Here is a 16,441-nt window from a genome sequence, read left to right as displayed (position 1 = left end):
TAAAAGATAAAATATTTAATTTCATTAACTCAAAATATCTGGTCACAAAATTTTAATTCATTTTTTTGCAAGTCTTAACATTTTAATTTAAGGACATAAAAAAATTCCGTTTACAATTGAAATTACAAAAGTCGAATGTGAAAATGGAATGTCCCCTAGCACTAGGAATCGAAATTAAATAGTTACAAGGACAATTATTTCAAACTAGTTAACGTTTCCGCCCTACTCGAAGTTGTTTGAAAAGGTATTTTTTATATATCGATTCCAAAGTTTATTCTACATATATTTTAGGGTATACTTTCGGAGTATTTCGATCGAGTTTATTTTTACACCCTTATTTGCTTAAAATTATTAAATAATTTGCTTAAAATAAATTATTTAAACTATATGATTTAATGCATTTATAGTATAATAGTAAACTGGGCTTCCATCGCATATCCTTAACATTGATACCGCTATCATTAAATAAATGGAATAAGCTTAGATAAATAATAAAAGTTAATTTTTCACTCGATCAAATATATGTTTCGATCAAACAGATTTCATACTGGAAATAGCGAAATTATTGAGTAGGTCCCTTGGAGCAATATCATTCTTATCCTCTTTTGACGAAATATAGGAAAAATTGGTTTTCACAGTTTCTGTAAAAAGTATGTTAGCCCTTTGCTACTCTTTTTTTTTAATCAAAATAAGTTCGGAAATTGAGTATTTTTTATTGCATTTCTTTTTTAAAATCAGATGATTCTAAAATTGGCACGGTTTCGGAATCTTTTTACAAATTTCAATTTTTAGTATTTCCTATTTAACAAAATAAGGCATTTTCCTGATAACAAAAAAAAATCTACATAAAGAGTAAGACATAATGAAATAATTAGTGAATCACACGTGGTTATTTAATAAAAATTTAATTTCATAACTAAGATGTTAGGTCATTTAAGGTAGGGGAGAGTGGGGTCAATTGTAACAGGGTACGATTGTAACAGAGCAAAAATTTCGAGTGTCGGGTTCTAGATTTGGTTCCTAGGTGGCGCACAAGGTGTATTTAATAAATCTACATGTACACCCCTGATGGCAATCATTTTTATGTACTTTTGAAAGAGTTAGATCACAAAAGATATTTTCACGCCACGCAAGTACTTTTTTTGGTATTAGAATATTATATTGTAACAAAGTAATTTTGTTTAAAGAAATAAAAATTAGTAACCGAATATGTAAGTGGACACCTTAATTAACATTTCAATAAAAAAAAAGATTAGTTTTGCTAATTAACTAGCATTGTTTTTAACAAATGAAGTTGAAATGGCGTCTTGGGGACAATTGTAACAATAAGTAAAGGGACGATTGTAACAGCTGAAAATAAATAATCTTATGTTTACAAACCATTACTTAAGTCTTTAAGAACCACCAATAGTTTCCTATATCATTTATATTATGTTGCATGTGCATTATTTTATTTGTCACCTTTCACAGCATAAATTAAAATTTTTAACCCCTTAAAGTTAAAAGCTTAACCCTTTAGGTTTCTGCTCATTATTATTTTAACTCCTAAAATATCACTACTATTTTGATCAATAAAGAAATATATCACAACTATGGTACTATGTATATTTAACTATGTTTTAGTTGAATTTATGAACTGTTACAATTGACCCCGTAAGTGGGGACAATTGTAACAAGTGCTCGCCTGTCAAAAATTGTTAATAACTAATATAATAACATTTAAAATTAGGTATTTATTTTTTTTTCTAGTAGAGGATAGTCTACTTTACTCGTCAGTCAATTAATACTAATAATATATTGGATTTTTTGTTAGTTAAAAATAGTTAAGTAAAAAATGTTACAATTGACCCCACTCTCCCCTACTGATATATTTTAAGACGCTTAAAAATTTTGGCTACGTATCTTTATACTCTTTGTAGTGACTTCACTATCAGCACTATTTTACACTAAATCAACACTATTTTAGATAATCTATGTTGAAGTCACTAAAAAAAAAAAAAAAAACGATCAATTCTTTTTTCTAAAAAAATAGTATGCTTAGTAAAAAAGCAGCTGTTTTGCAATAAATAATTTTAAACAGAGGAATGTTTTTAATTTCTTAACAAGGTTTTATTCTTAGCTAGCAGACAATAATTCTTTTTAAAAAGAACTTGACTATAATTTAAAAAGGAACTTTACTTTAAAGAAAACCTAAATTAAAGTACTAAAAAAATTAATTAGTATATTAATGAAGAAATAACAAACGTTGTAGGGTAAAGAATAAGATTTTAAAAATGTTAAAATTGAATTAAATAGTTGGTAAAATAGTTCTGCGAAACACTTCCGGACAGGTGATTAAAAAATTTCTTTTAAGATTAAGACGACGTGAGGTAAACAAACCAGTGAAGGAACATTTCACAGTTTTTTTACAAAAAATAAGATTTTAAAGTTTTAATTTAGATTGATTGGTAACAGTAGCTTACTACCTAACAATAGGAAGTCATCTAACAATGCATTGAGTTACTTGATCTTACAGTCTTCGTTTAAAAAATTTTTGAATTTGTTAGTATCTGTTTAACGACTTGTTTCCTTGAAAAAAATTTATAAGATTAGTGTTTGTAGTTATCCGTTTAAAGTACAATTTATTGCATATAATAATGCTTTTTTTCTCATTGTGAAAAAGAAAATTCAAAATTTGGTTATTGAAGTTTTTTTTTATTTATTTTAAGCATCATAACATAATAAAGTACTGAGATTAGGGGCTGTTTATTAACTGGATTACCAAACGATGAAAAACCAATGAATAAACAAGTGTTCCTTTACTGGCGATTTTTTCAAGTTAATGAAAATAAACAAAAATTTTAATTTTCTTGTGCCTTTAATCATACGTTTTGTTAAAAATACAATTTCTAACCAGTGAATGAACAAATTTTTTTTTTCCTTCTAAAAGTCCTCTTTTTCTAAAAATGACTTGCCCCTCTTCTTAACCCCCATAAGTACCTTTAATGTTAGAGGATAAGATAATACTGAAAAGTAGTAATAAAGGAAACGAAGGAAATAAAAATATGACCACCGAAGCCGACGTCTTCAGGGGGTACCGGCCAGGTAGCAATAAAACTAAACCTTTTCCATTGAGAGAGAAGCAAATGCCTAAAAAACTCTCTCAGTACCCCAAAGATTTTGAATAGAAGTCCAGGAAAAAACATGAAATACATAGAAACAATTAAGAAACTCCCCACTACATCCCAATTTTTTTTAAGCGAATTGAAAAATATTTGCATATAATTCCAATCAATTCCTATTCGTTTTTCTAAAGATAATTTCCTGCAAAATAAAACTTTTAGTAAACATTTATTATTACTTTATTTAAGAGATGTCGAGGAACTTAAGAAATGTAAGGTGTACAATTTTTTCATCATTTGCAATTTTAAATGTCAAAATACAAAATTTAAGGAAAATCGGTCAAATAAGTCCTGAGAAATAAAAAACTCTTATTTTTCGAAATTTGGTCCCTTAACTTCTTAATTTTTAGTGTCCATTTTTTGCGACTTAAAATTCGTAACTATGAAAGCAAAAGCAAATTTAAATCGTAGAGAAAAGAATGTTTCGCGTTGATATGTGGTAAACAATAATTAATTAACTGTATGAAAGGTTATTCGTTGCAGACGTATGTAAATATGTAAAATGCTTCTGCAGGACAAAACAGAAATCTTGGCAGAACGTGTGCTTTCAGCTTTGCAGAGAAACGAAAACATACGCGGACAAGCAGCAGCCATGGGTGACAATTTTTTTTTAAAAAAAATGTAAGTTAGTTAATATTTGTTTCTCGGACGCAAATTTAAAATTTGCAAATTGAAAAAAAAAAATTACAAATTTAAGCTATATTGTGTGAATCATATTTTAAGCCGATAGGCTTACTCTTTTTCTCAAATGGAGAACTTAGCATTTTGCCGGACATAGATGTTCACTTTAAAAGCACCTTTGAAGAGAAAAAGGAATCGCAAGGAGAAATTTTAAAAGTCTCTTTGTATTTATTAACAATATATATATATTAACATTGAGTCCCCTGATTAAAATAGCTTTTTTTTTGTCCGTAAAATTATACTATGTAACAAATAAAAAAAAATCGAATTTTGCAATTTTATGGGCATAACCATTTCGAAGTTCGTTCAAAACGGGGCATGATATCTTTAGATAGAATACGTGGATGCAAAAAATGCACTTAAAACTTTATTTGCAAAACATTTAAATGATTCAAAAGCCAATCGATGCATATAAAAATAACATTTTATATCAAAATGTTCTTTAAATGTTTTGTTAAATGTGCATGAAATTTCAAATTTTTATTAACGAATAATTTTTGTGTTAGAAGAATAAGAAGTGTAGAAATTTTTTGAAATAGCGGTTACTGCTACAACTATTTTTCTTTATTACTGAGTAATTTTTACACTTACAATGTATGGTAAATTGCACTATACAGTACAAAATACATCGATAACAGAAAAAAAAATAGATTAAAACACTAAAGATTATAACTTGAAATTACTTATTTCCACAAGAACATCTCCGCGCTTAAAATTGAGACAACCGTTAATGCTCGTCAAACTCTAACAGTGAATTCTTTTTAAGTCACTTACTTCGCTTCATCATCTGCTATTATACCTTTCGTTACTCTATCTAATTAAATATATTTTAAATTTAAAAACGGCTGTGTGCCCAGCAAAATGTTTTAAAAAGGACAAACTATTCACTCAAAAGAGAGAAATATCATCAGATTTATGAAATATTTAATATTAAAAAATGTACATAAAGATTACGAAATAAATATTTTTGTCATACGACCGACAAATAAAACAATTTTTTTCAGGATTGTTCACATCCTTCTCTCAAAAATAGAGAAATAGTATCGTCGTGTATCACGTGATGAAGGCGGAGCCTAGTGCCAACTCCTGGTGAAGGAACTATCAAGACAAAAATGTTGTATAGAGGGGCTTCACAGAAGGTAAAGCTTAACTAACCCTACCCCTGTAAACGGTTCATGAAATATCAGTGTTCAAGAACATTGTCATTTTTTAAAGAAATATTACAAAAAAGTTCATATTTACCTCGTCCAAAAAATAGTAGCAATATCTAAACTGCTGCAAATAAAATGCTTCGCAATCAAAATCATCTACGTCAATAGCAAGTGAAGATCTTCGTGCCAATAAACATTTCTCTATAATAGATTTTGAGGCACTGTTCAGTAGTAACAACCTAGTTGAAATTAGTGAAACAGCATCAGACATTAAAGCTTCGATTTCTCTATTATGATCATCGGAGTGATTACCTTCGTCAAAAATTACATTGAACACTATTGAATGCAGATAAGAGATTGAATGCTCAATAGAGAGTGATCCGTCATTTGACATATTTACCTCTGAATGATGAAATAATCTGGCTTCAACCATTTTTAAAGCTCCTTGGGTATCTAAAATCCTATCAGAATTTATCTCATTTGCATTTCTAAAAAAGCATTCAACATCATTTATAAAATATTTTAAGTATTCTTTTGAACTCCAGCTCTTGGGATTCAAGAAATTAACCGTATCAATACTAAAAAGAAGTGAAATAAGCTGCTGACGTGCTTTATTAGAGCTATTTCTAAGTGCTTTTAAGATCGTATCAATTAGAATATATTCAGGCTTATCTTTATGAATGATTTCTTTTAGCTCACAGATAATTGAATGAGCTTTTAACTCATCTTTGTTCAGGGAAATATTTACGGGAGGGTGAAGAGAGATACAATCAGATTCTTGAGTGAATTCTTTAGCCTTTATGAGAATACCACAGAATTTTTGGGCTCTGTTGTTTTCCTTGATAACTTCTAAGGTCTTCTGAAAGTTCTCCTTAAGTCGCAAATGAGAAAAACATACCTATATAGAATAAAATTATAATTAAGACCTGGTAATACTTGTCAATGAAAAGTTTAATGATATTTTTTGCCCTGAATTATCGGAGTAGGATTTTTTGCATTAAAATAGTTGTAAAATTATAACCAAAGTTACACCTTCAGAAAAAGTTGAGATTTGTGTAACGTTATTATAAGTCTATAAATGTTTATATTTCGTTATTACAGTAATTAAATTATAAATTACGTGAGTAGTGGAAAATTGGGGCTCCTGTTGCAGTCAATGACCTCTATCGATGTGGCTGTATACTCATGGGGCTCCTGTCGCAGTAATTGACCCTAAGTTGATGTGGCCGTATACTCATGGGGCTCCTGTCGCAGTTCAATAGGGTTTTTCTGAGATTGTGAGATTCTCTCTTCAGATAAGGTTTTTTCAGAAGGACGATGTTTTTTTTTAAATTTTTTTTTTAATCTCTTCTTTAGAAAGTGGAAGAATTATTTTTATTTTCGGGACTTAGAAATTTTTCGCAAGCTAGTATATTTTTATTATGTTTTCATTATGTAAATTAATGTGTGAAATATTAATTTCTCATTAAAGCATTATAAATAAGTTGACTTAATTTCTAAATGAACCCTTCATTAGAGATTATATTTTCACCAATTTTAAATAATATGTCTAATAATTCTAAACTGATGAAATAGTTTCATAATCAGAATGTTTCTATTTAATTAGTCGATGTAGTAAATATGTAACTATCATTCTAAGAGATAACTATACATATTCAGTTGAATAAAATGGTTTATGTTTTCATTACTTATTATTGTTTTCAGTACTTATTATTATTTTCATTAATTAATACTTGAATTATTATTTTTCCATTAAAGCATTCTAATAACATTGATTTAATTTCTAAATGAACCCTTCTTTAGAGATTATATTTTCCGCAATTTTAAATAATACGTCTAATAATTCTAAACTGATGAAATAGTTTCGTAATCAAAATGTTTCTATTTAATTAGTCGATGTAGTAAATATGTAATAATTATTCTAAGAGATAGCTATACATATTCAGTTGAATAAAATGGTTTATGTTTTCATTACTTAAACTAATATTCGAATTATTATTTTCCCATTAAAGCATTGTAATAACATTGATTTAATTTCTAAATGAACCCTTCTTTAGAGATTATATTTTCAACAATTTTAAATAATATGTCTAATAATTCTAAACTGATGAAATAGTTTCGTAATCAAAATGTTTCTATTTAATTAGTCGATATAGTAAATATGTAATAATTATTTTAAGAGATAGCTATACATATTCAGTTGAATATAATGGTTTATGTTTTCATTACTTAAACTAATATTCGAATTATTATTTTCCCATTAAAGCATTCTAATAACATTGATTTAATTTCTAAATGAACCCATATTTGGAGATTAAATTTTAACAAATTTTAAATGATATGTCTAATAATTCTAAACTGATAAAATAGTTTATTAGTCAGAATGTTTGCATTTAATAAGTCGATATAGTAAATATGTAATAATCATTCTAACAGATAACTCTACATAATCAGTTGAATAAAATGGTTTATGAACTAGAAAAAACTTGATGAATTTGTCTACTCATTATCAGCAATATAGTGTAATTATTATTCATTAATATTTTTCTGTTAAAACTCGTTTGGTTAAGACAGTTTTTGAAAATATTGATAAAATACTAGCGTCTTTGACATTAACCTAAGAAAGTAAATAAACTCATATCGTCACTTTGTAACTAAAGTTTTCGATAACTATGTCTCGTTTTTAATTACCTGTGTTCCAAAACTCTTCAGATTGGTTGTTAATTAGAAGTTAGGAAAGATTTCAAAATGTTTGTACTTTGAAAATGTCCGATGTTATTTAGAAAATTTTTGAAGTTCTTTTTGCTTTGAATAACTATCAAATTGTTTTGAGTCAGAAAAATTCGCAAATTTTTTAAGCTAAGAAATACCCTAAAGTTGTGCAAACATAGAAAGTTTTTTTTTAGTTGGTCAATACGGTACCCTGGTAGTTAAAACTTTTTTGAACTTAAATGGAATTTAAAGAATTTTAAAACTTTGAAATATTCGGATGTGTTGTTGGTAGAAAATTTCCGAAGTTGTTTGTACTTTGTATTATTTTTAAATTGTTTTAACTTTAAAATATTTTAGAAATTTTTGTCCTTAGAAATATTTTGAAGTTTTGTAAATATGTAAATTTTTGAAGTTGAGAAAAATGTGTTTAAAGAGTAGCAGAAGTTTATATTTTGAGTGATTTTCAACTTGATCCGACTTTGAAAAATTTTGCAATTATATGTAATTTGAAAAATTCTGAAGTTGTCTGAACATAGAAAAGTATTTTAGTGGAAAAAAAACGGCTTTATATAAAATTGCAGAAGTTTAGTCTCGGAAAAATTCGTAACTGTTTCGGATTTGTAGAATTTTCAAATAATTTGTAGTTTGAAAAATTCAGAAATAGGTTTGTTTTCGAAAAATTCTGATAATGCTTAGAATTAAGTTATTGAATTTATTGGTATTCATTCTGAAGTTATTGGTATTTTGAAAAACTCAGAAGTTCTTAAAAACGGGTATATAAAGGATCGCAGAAATTTGAAAAATTTCAAAATTTATACGGTTTTGAGAAATTTTCTACTTATTTGTACGTTGAATCAATTCCGAATCAGTTTGTTTTCGAAAAATTCTGATAATGCATAGAATTAGGAAAATTCTGAAGTTGTTGGTACTTAGAAAAATTCTGAAGTTTTTAAAAACGGGTATGTAAAGAATCGCAGAAGTTTGAAAAATTTTAAAACTGTTTGTACTTAGAAAATTTCTGATATTATTGATACTTAGAAAATTTCTTAATTTGTTTGTACTTTGAGTAGCTATTCCAAATTCCAATTTCTCTACTTTGAGATATTTAAAACTTTGCCAATTAGAAAATTTTCGTAGATGGGAAAAAATTATATTATTTAAGAAGTTGTAGAAGTTTGGTGCTAGAAGAATGTTAGATTTGTTTCGACTTTAAAAATTTTTCAAATTATTTGCTATTTTTGAAAATAAATTTTTGAATTTGCAATAATTGAAAAAATTCATAAGTTGTTTGAACATAGAAAATTATTTTAGTTGGAAAAAACAAGTATACTAGAAGTAACAATTTTTTTTTTCAAAGTGTTTTGACTTTGAAAATTTTTTAAATTATTTATACTTTGAAAAAATTTTGAATCTGTGTGTGTTGGAAATATTCTGGAGTTGTATGTACGAAAATTGTTTTTAGTTGGTAAAAATGGGTGTATATCTAGCATCAGGTGTTTGGTCGTGGAAAACTTTTCATACTGCCTTAAACTTTGAAAAATTTTCAAATTTTTCGTAATTTGGAAAATTTTTAATTTTTTTTGGCTTTAAAAATTCTGAAAATGTTCAGAATTAGGAAAATTCTGAAGCTGTAGGCACTTTTAAAATTACTGAAGTTTTTAAAAAACTGGTATATTAAGAATCGCAGATATTGTAAGTAATACTGGTGTACTGTTGGTACAAACTTTTTGTACTTTGAAAAATTCTGATGTTATTGGTACTTAGAAAATTTGCCAAGTTGCTTGCTCTTTGAAAAATTTTGAAATTGTCTTGACTTTGAAAAGTTTTCAAATTTTTCGTATTTTGATTGAAAATTCTGAATTCTTCTTGTTTTGTACTTAGAATTGTTTCTAAATTCTTTGAACATAAAAAATTATTTTAGATGGGAAGGTCAGGTATACAAGAAGTCGCAGAATTTTTTTCAAACTGTTTTGACTTCGAAAATTTTTAACATTTTTCATACTCTGAAAATTTTTTAATCTGTTGGTTTTAGAAATATTCTGATATTTTTAAACATGGAAAACCTTTTTACTTGAAGAAAACGGATATATAAAGTGACGCAAAAGTTTGAAATCAGAAATATTTTCAAATTGCTTATATTTTGGAAGAACTTTTAAGTTGAGTGAAGTCTAGAAAAGGGTTCAAATTTTTGTAATTAAAAATATTCGTAAATTGTGTAAAGATAGTTTATTTTTTTTTTATGTTGGAAAAAATCGGATTTATAAGGAGTAGCAGGTGTTTGGACGAAGAAAAATTTTTGAACTGTTTCGACTTTTAAAAGTTATCAACTTTTTCGTGCTTTGATAAATTCTGAAATTGATGGTTTTAGAAAACCTCTGAAGGTGTTTAGAATTAGTTAAATTCTGAAATTCTTTAAAAACGGGCAAATAAGGAGTCGAAGAAGTTGGAAGTTAGAAAAAGTTTCAAACTCTTTATACTTTGAAAATTCTGAGGTTTTTGGTATTTCGAAAATTCTGAAGTTATTTGTACGTTGAATAATTTTCATTTTTCGTTTTTTTTTTAGAAATATTCTGAAGATATGTGAATTTGAAAATTTCTGAAGTTAGGAAGAAGAAAAGGTATATAAGGAGTTTGCGGAATTTTAAAGTTAGAAACTTTTTTAAACGTGTTTCGACTTTGATAAATTTTCGAATTCTTTGTACTTTGATCAATTCTTAATCTGTAGGTTTTAGAAAAATTCTGATGTTGCTTGGATATAGAAAATTTTTTGAATGTGAGAAAAACGGTTATATAACGTATAGCAGAAGTTTGTTCTGGAAGAAATTTTCAAATGTTTAGTAATTTGAAAAACTCAGATATGTTTATTACTTAGAAAAATTCAGAAAATGTTTTAACTTTGAATAATTTTCAAATTCTTTTGGCTCTCGGCTCCACTCCAAAGAATGGTTCTTTCAGTCTGTATCATATCAATTGTTGAGTGGAAGCATCCATGTTTTGCAAATCAAACGAGGAGGTTTTTAGCAAGACAAGCACACTGCTTGATCAGCAAATCTCGCTGACTATTTTATACTCACTTCTCGAAAATATCTTGTATATTTTACCTAAGAAAATTAAGTAAACTCATATCATCACTCTGCAACTAAAGTTTTCGATAACTATGTCTCGTTTTTAATTACCTGTGTTCCAAAACTCTTCAGATTGGTTGTTAATTTAAAGTTGAGAAAATTTTCAAAATGTTTGTACTTTGAAAATTTCCGATGTTATTGGTATTTAGAAAATTTTTGAAGTTCTTTTTACTTTGAATAACTTTCAAATTGTTTTGAGTTTGAAAAATTAATTTTTGAACTTAGAAATATCCTGAAGTTGTGCGAACATAGAAAGTTTTTTTAGTTGGTCAATACGATACCCTGGTAGTTACAAATTTTCTTAACTTGATTGGAATTTGAAGAATTTTAAAACTTTGAAATATTCGGACGTGTTGTTGGTAGAAAATTGTTGTTTGTACTTTGTATTATTTTTAAATTGTTTTAACTTTAAAATATTTTAGAAGTTTTTGACCTTAGAAATATTTTGAAGTTTTGTAAACATGTAAATTTTTGAAGTTGGCAAAAATGTGTTTAAAGAGTAGCAGAAGTTTATATTTTGAGTGATTTTCCACTTTATCCGACTTTGAAAAATTTTGCAATTATTTGTAATTTGAAAAATTTTGAAGTTGTTTGAACATAGAAAAGTATTTCAGTGAAAAAAAAACGGGTTTATATAAAGTCGCAGAAGATTAGTCTCATAAAAAATTGGAAACTGTTTCGGATTTGTAGAATTTTCAAATAATTTGTAGTTTGAAAAGTTCAGAATAGGTTTGTTTTCGAAAAATTCTGATAATGCTAAGAATTAGGAACATTCTGAAGTTATTGATATTTTGAAAAATTCCGAAGCTCTTAAAAACGGGTATATAAAGAATCGCAGAAGTTTGAAGTTAGAAAAATTTCAAAATTTATATGGTTTTGAAATTTTTTTTAATTATTTATACTTTGGAAGAATTCTGAATAGCTTTATTTTCGAAAAATTCTAAAAATGCATAGAATTAGGCGAATTCTGACGTTGTTGGTACTTTGAAAAATTCTGAAGTTTTTAAAAACGGGTATGTAAAGAATCGCAGAGGTTTGAAAAATCTTAAAACTGTTCGTACTTAGAAAATTTCTGATATTATTGGTACTTAGAAAATTTCTTAATTTGTTTGTACTTTGAGTAGCTATTCCAAATTCCAAATTTTTCTACTTTGAGATATTTATAGCTTTGCCAATTAGAAAATTTTTGTAGTTGGGAAAAAATAAAATTATTTAAGGAGTTGTAGAAGTTTGGTGCAAGAAAAATTTTAGATTTGTTTCGACTATAAAAATTTTTCAAAAAATTTACACTTCAAAAAAATTCATAAGTTGTTTGAACATAGAAAATTATTTTAGTTGGAAAAACAAGTATACCAGAAGTAATTTTTTTTTTCTTTCTTTTTTTTCCAAATTGTTTTGACTTTGAAAATTTTTTAAATTATTTATACTTTGAAAAAATTTTGAATAATATTCTGTGAAATATTCTGGAGTGGTATGCACAAAAATTATTTTCAGTTGGTAGAAATGTTTATATATCTAGCTACAGATGTTTACTCGCGGAAAATGTTTCATACTGCTTTAAACTTCGAGAAATTTTCAAATTTTCTTAATTCTGAGCATTTCACGAAATCAGAATTTCAAGAGATCAGAATTTTCAATCAAAATAAGGAAAAATTTGAAAACTTTTCAAAGTCAAGACAATTTCAAAATTTTTCAAACTTGACAAATTTTCGAAGTACCAGCAACATCGGAATTTTTCAAAGTACAAAAAGTTTGTACAAACAGTACACCAGTATTACTTACAGCATCTGCGATTCTTAATATACCAGTTTTTTAAAAACTTCAGAAATTTTAAAAGTGCCAACAGCTTCAGAATTTTCCTAATTCTGAACATTTTCAGAATTTTTTAAAGCCAAAAAAAATTAAAAATTTTCCAAATTACGAAAAATTTGAAAATTTTTCAAAGTTTAAGGCAGTATGAAAAATTTTCCACGACCAAACACCTGATGCTAGATATACACCCATTTTTACCAACTAAAAACAATTTTTGTACATACAACTCCAGAATATTTCCAACACAAACAGATTCAAAATTTTTTCAAAGTATAAATAATTTAAAAAATTTTCAAAGTCAAAACAATTTGGAAAAAAAAATTTTTTACTTCTAGTATACTTGTTTTTTCCAACTAAAATAATTTTCTATGTTCAAACAACTTATGAATTTTTTCAATTATTGCAAATTCAAAAATTTATTTTCAAAAATTATATTTTCAAAAATAGCAAATTATTTGAAAAATTTTTAAAGTCGAAACAAATCTAACATTCTTCTAGCACCAAACTTCAACAACTTCTTAAATAATATAATTTTTTCCCAACTACGAAAATTTTCTAATTGGCAAAGTTTTAAATATCTCAAAGTAGAAAAATTGGAATTTGGAATAGCTTACTCAAAGTACAAACAAATTAAGAAATTTTCTAAGTATCAATAATATCAGAAATTTTCTAAGTACAAACAGTTTTAAGATTTTTCAAGCTTCAAACTTCTGCGATTCTTTACATACCCGTTTTTAAAAACTTCAGAATTTTTCAAAGTACCAACAACTTCAAAATTTTCCTAATTCTATGCATTATCAGAATTTTTCGAAAACAAACTGATTCGGAATTGATTCAACATACAAATAATTAGAAAATTTCTCAAAACCGTATAAATTTTGAAATTTTTCTAATTTCAAATTTCTGCGATCCTTTATATACCCGTTTTTAAGAACTTCGGAGTTTTTCAAAATACCAACAACTTCAGAATGTTCTTAATTCTAAGCATTATCAGAATTTTTCGAAGACAAACCTATTCTGAATTTTTCAAACTACAAATCATTTGAAAATTCTACAAATCCGAAGCAGTAACGAATTTTTCCGAGACTAAACTTCTGCGATTTTATATAAAGCCATTTTTTTTCCACTAAAATACTTTTCTATGTTCAAACAACTTCAGAATTTTTCAAATTACATATAATTGCAAAATTTTTCAAAGTCGGATCAAGTTGAAAATCACTCAAAATATACCAACACACAAAATATAATCACTTAAAAATAATACAAAGTACAAACAAGTTCGGAAATTTTCTACCAACAACACATCCGAATATTTCAAAGTTTTAAAATTCTTCAAATTCCAATTAAGTTAAAAAAAGTTTTAACTACCAGGGTACCGTATTGACCAATTAAAAAAAAACTTTCTATGTTCGCACAACTTTAGGGTATTTCTAAGCTTAAAAAATTTGCAAATTTTTCTAAATCAAAACAATTTGATAGTTATTCAAAGTAAAAAGAACTTCAAAAATTTTCTAAATAACATCGAACATTTTCAAAGTACAAACATTTTGAAAATTTTCCTAACTTCAAATTAACAACCAATCTGAAGAGTTTTGGAACACAGGTAATTAATAACGAGACATAGTTATCGAAAACTTTAGTTACAAAGTGACGATATGAGTTTACTTACTTTCTTAGGTTAATGTCAAAGACGCTAGTATTTTATCAATATTTTCAAAAACTGTCTTAACCAAACGAGTTTTAACAGAAAAATATTAATGAATAATAATTACACTATATTGCTGATAATGAGTAGACAAATTCATCAAGTTTTTTCGAGCTCATAAACCATTTTATTCAACTGATTATGTAGAGTTATCTGTTAGAATGATTATTACATATTTACTATTTCGGCTAATTAAATGCAAACATTCTGACTAATAAACTATTTTATCAGTTTAGAATTATTAGACATATCATTTAAAATTGGTTAAAATTTAATCTCTAAATATGTGTTCATTTAGAAATTAAATCAATGTTATTAGAATGCTTTAATGGGAAAATAATAATTCGAATATTAATTTAAGTAATGAAAACATAAACCATTATATTCAACTGAATATGTATAGTTATCTCTTAGAATAATTATTACATATTTACTATATCGACTAATTAAATAGAAACATTTTGATTACGAAACTATTTCATCAGTTTAGAATTATTAGACATATTATTTAAAATTGCTGAAAATATAATCTCTAAAGAAGGATTCATTTAGAAATTAAATCAATGTTATTAAAATGCTTTAATGGGAAAATAATAATTCAAGTATTCATTAATGAAAATAATAATAAGTACTGAAAACAATAATAAGTAATGAAAACATAAACCATTTTATTCAACTGAATATGTATAGTTATCTCTTAGAATGATAGTTACATATTTACTACATCGACTAATTAAATAGAAACATTCTGATTATGAAACTATTTCATCAGTTTAAAATTATTAGACATATTATTTAAAATTGGTGAAAATATAATCTCTAATGAATGTTGAATTCCATTTTTTTTTTCATATATCGAGATGGGCCGGGAATTTTTTCCCCTCTCTTTTGTGGGCTTTATGTTAGGTTCATCTTGAGCAGATTCATTATCGTTACTAATACAAAGATCCTAAATTACTTAACAGTAGAAATCCACTTACTCTGTTGCTCCAAAAATGCCATTTAGGGAGAATTTGCAGAATTGCCTGACGATACATCGTATATAATTTCATATAAATTTTCCACACAATTTTTTCACTAAACCAAGTATACACTAGTTTTCTAAACAGAAAAAAAAAATTTATTAGTAAGCAAACACTATGTAGAAATTACGAGACTTTAAAGCCTTACCTTATTAATTTGTAAAGTAAACTCTTGATCAACTCGATTATCCCGAATGATCTCAAAAAAAGTTTTTTATAAGTAAAATTGCGCTAACACAATTTACGCCTACCTTGAATCACATTATTATATGTGATGAATTGGAGCAGAAACAATTTAACTAATGATTTTTAAATGCATTTTAGACAAAGTATTTTTTATCCGTTCTAATTAATCAAGAGAATTGTGTTAATAAAAGTGTAGGGAAGGTAGGGTTAGTCTGGTTGGTAGGGCACAGGACCTATGTCCAAGAGTTCGTGAGAGTTTCTTCGAACCCTGCCAGTCGAAGTGTAGTAAATGGTGACTGATGTACACTAAATCTGTCGAGTCACAAAGTCCTCCATGTTCCCAAAACAAATTAAACCTCTAGGGGTACTGATCCAGGAGTTTCCTTGTCTTCTGGATTGGTTCAAAATTACAAAGGCTACGGAATTGAACATTAGTAGTCGTAAACCCAAAATTGAGTCGGCTGTTCAACATTATTAAATCTAACATTATCATTAAAAAAACATTATTAAATCTTAAATTTTGTTAATTATTATATCTTATTTAAATTGCATTGTGTAAAAATAAATTTTATTTAAAGCTCTTGAGAAAAATACATTTTTGCTAAATTAAATTTTGTGCAATTAGCAATTAATTATCTTTTAAAAGTTAATTTACTAAAGTTTATTTGGATAAAATATCAATTTAGAACCAGATTTGGAGCCTGTTAAGAAAAATGAAACTAGTAATCATAAATCATTTTAAGAATCAATATAAAATCATCAATTCTACAATTAAAATATACCCCCCGAGTTGATTTTCAACACTACTTCTTTATATGACTTTCGTTACATTAATCATTTACTTTTTCAAAGTAAAATCAGTAGATAAATTATTAAGATACACATG

The 16,441-nt window shown here is 26.6% G+C and overlaps 1 protein-coding gene across 3 annotated transcripts in view; it reads right to left on the bottom strand.

Moving 5' to 3' along the window:
- Positions 1–16,441, bottom strand: part of LOC107441341 (uncharacterized) — a 35,725-nt gene that overhangs the window by 12,370 nt on the left and 6,914 nt on the right. For all 3 annotated transcript variants that reach the window (XM_043053216.3, XM_016054567.4, XM_043053215.3), the window contains exons 2-3: positions 15,328–15,448; positions 5,085–5,891 (exon numbers count right to left, since the gene is read on the bottom strand). In XM_043053216.3, coding sequence (XP_042909150.2) covers positions 5,085–5,891; positions 15,328–15,399 — 879 coding nt within the window. In that variant the 5' untranslated portion in view covers positions 15,400–15,448. The remainder of the gene's footprint in view (positions 1–5,084; positions 5,892–15,327; positions 15,449–16,441) is intronic.

The sequence above is a fragment of the Parasteatoda tepidariorum genome, chromosome 4 (assembly GCF_982258835.1).
Source record: "Parasteatoda tepidariorum strain Cologne lab strain chromosome 4, Ptep-v5.0, whole genome shotgun sequence".
NCBI classification, from domain to species: Eukaryota; Metazoa; Arthropoda; class Arachnida; order Araneae; family Theridiidae; genus Parasteatoda; species Parasteatoda tepidariorum.
This window is presented reverse-complemented; position numbering and strand designations above follow the sequence as displayed.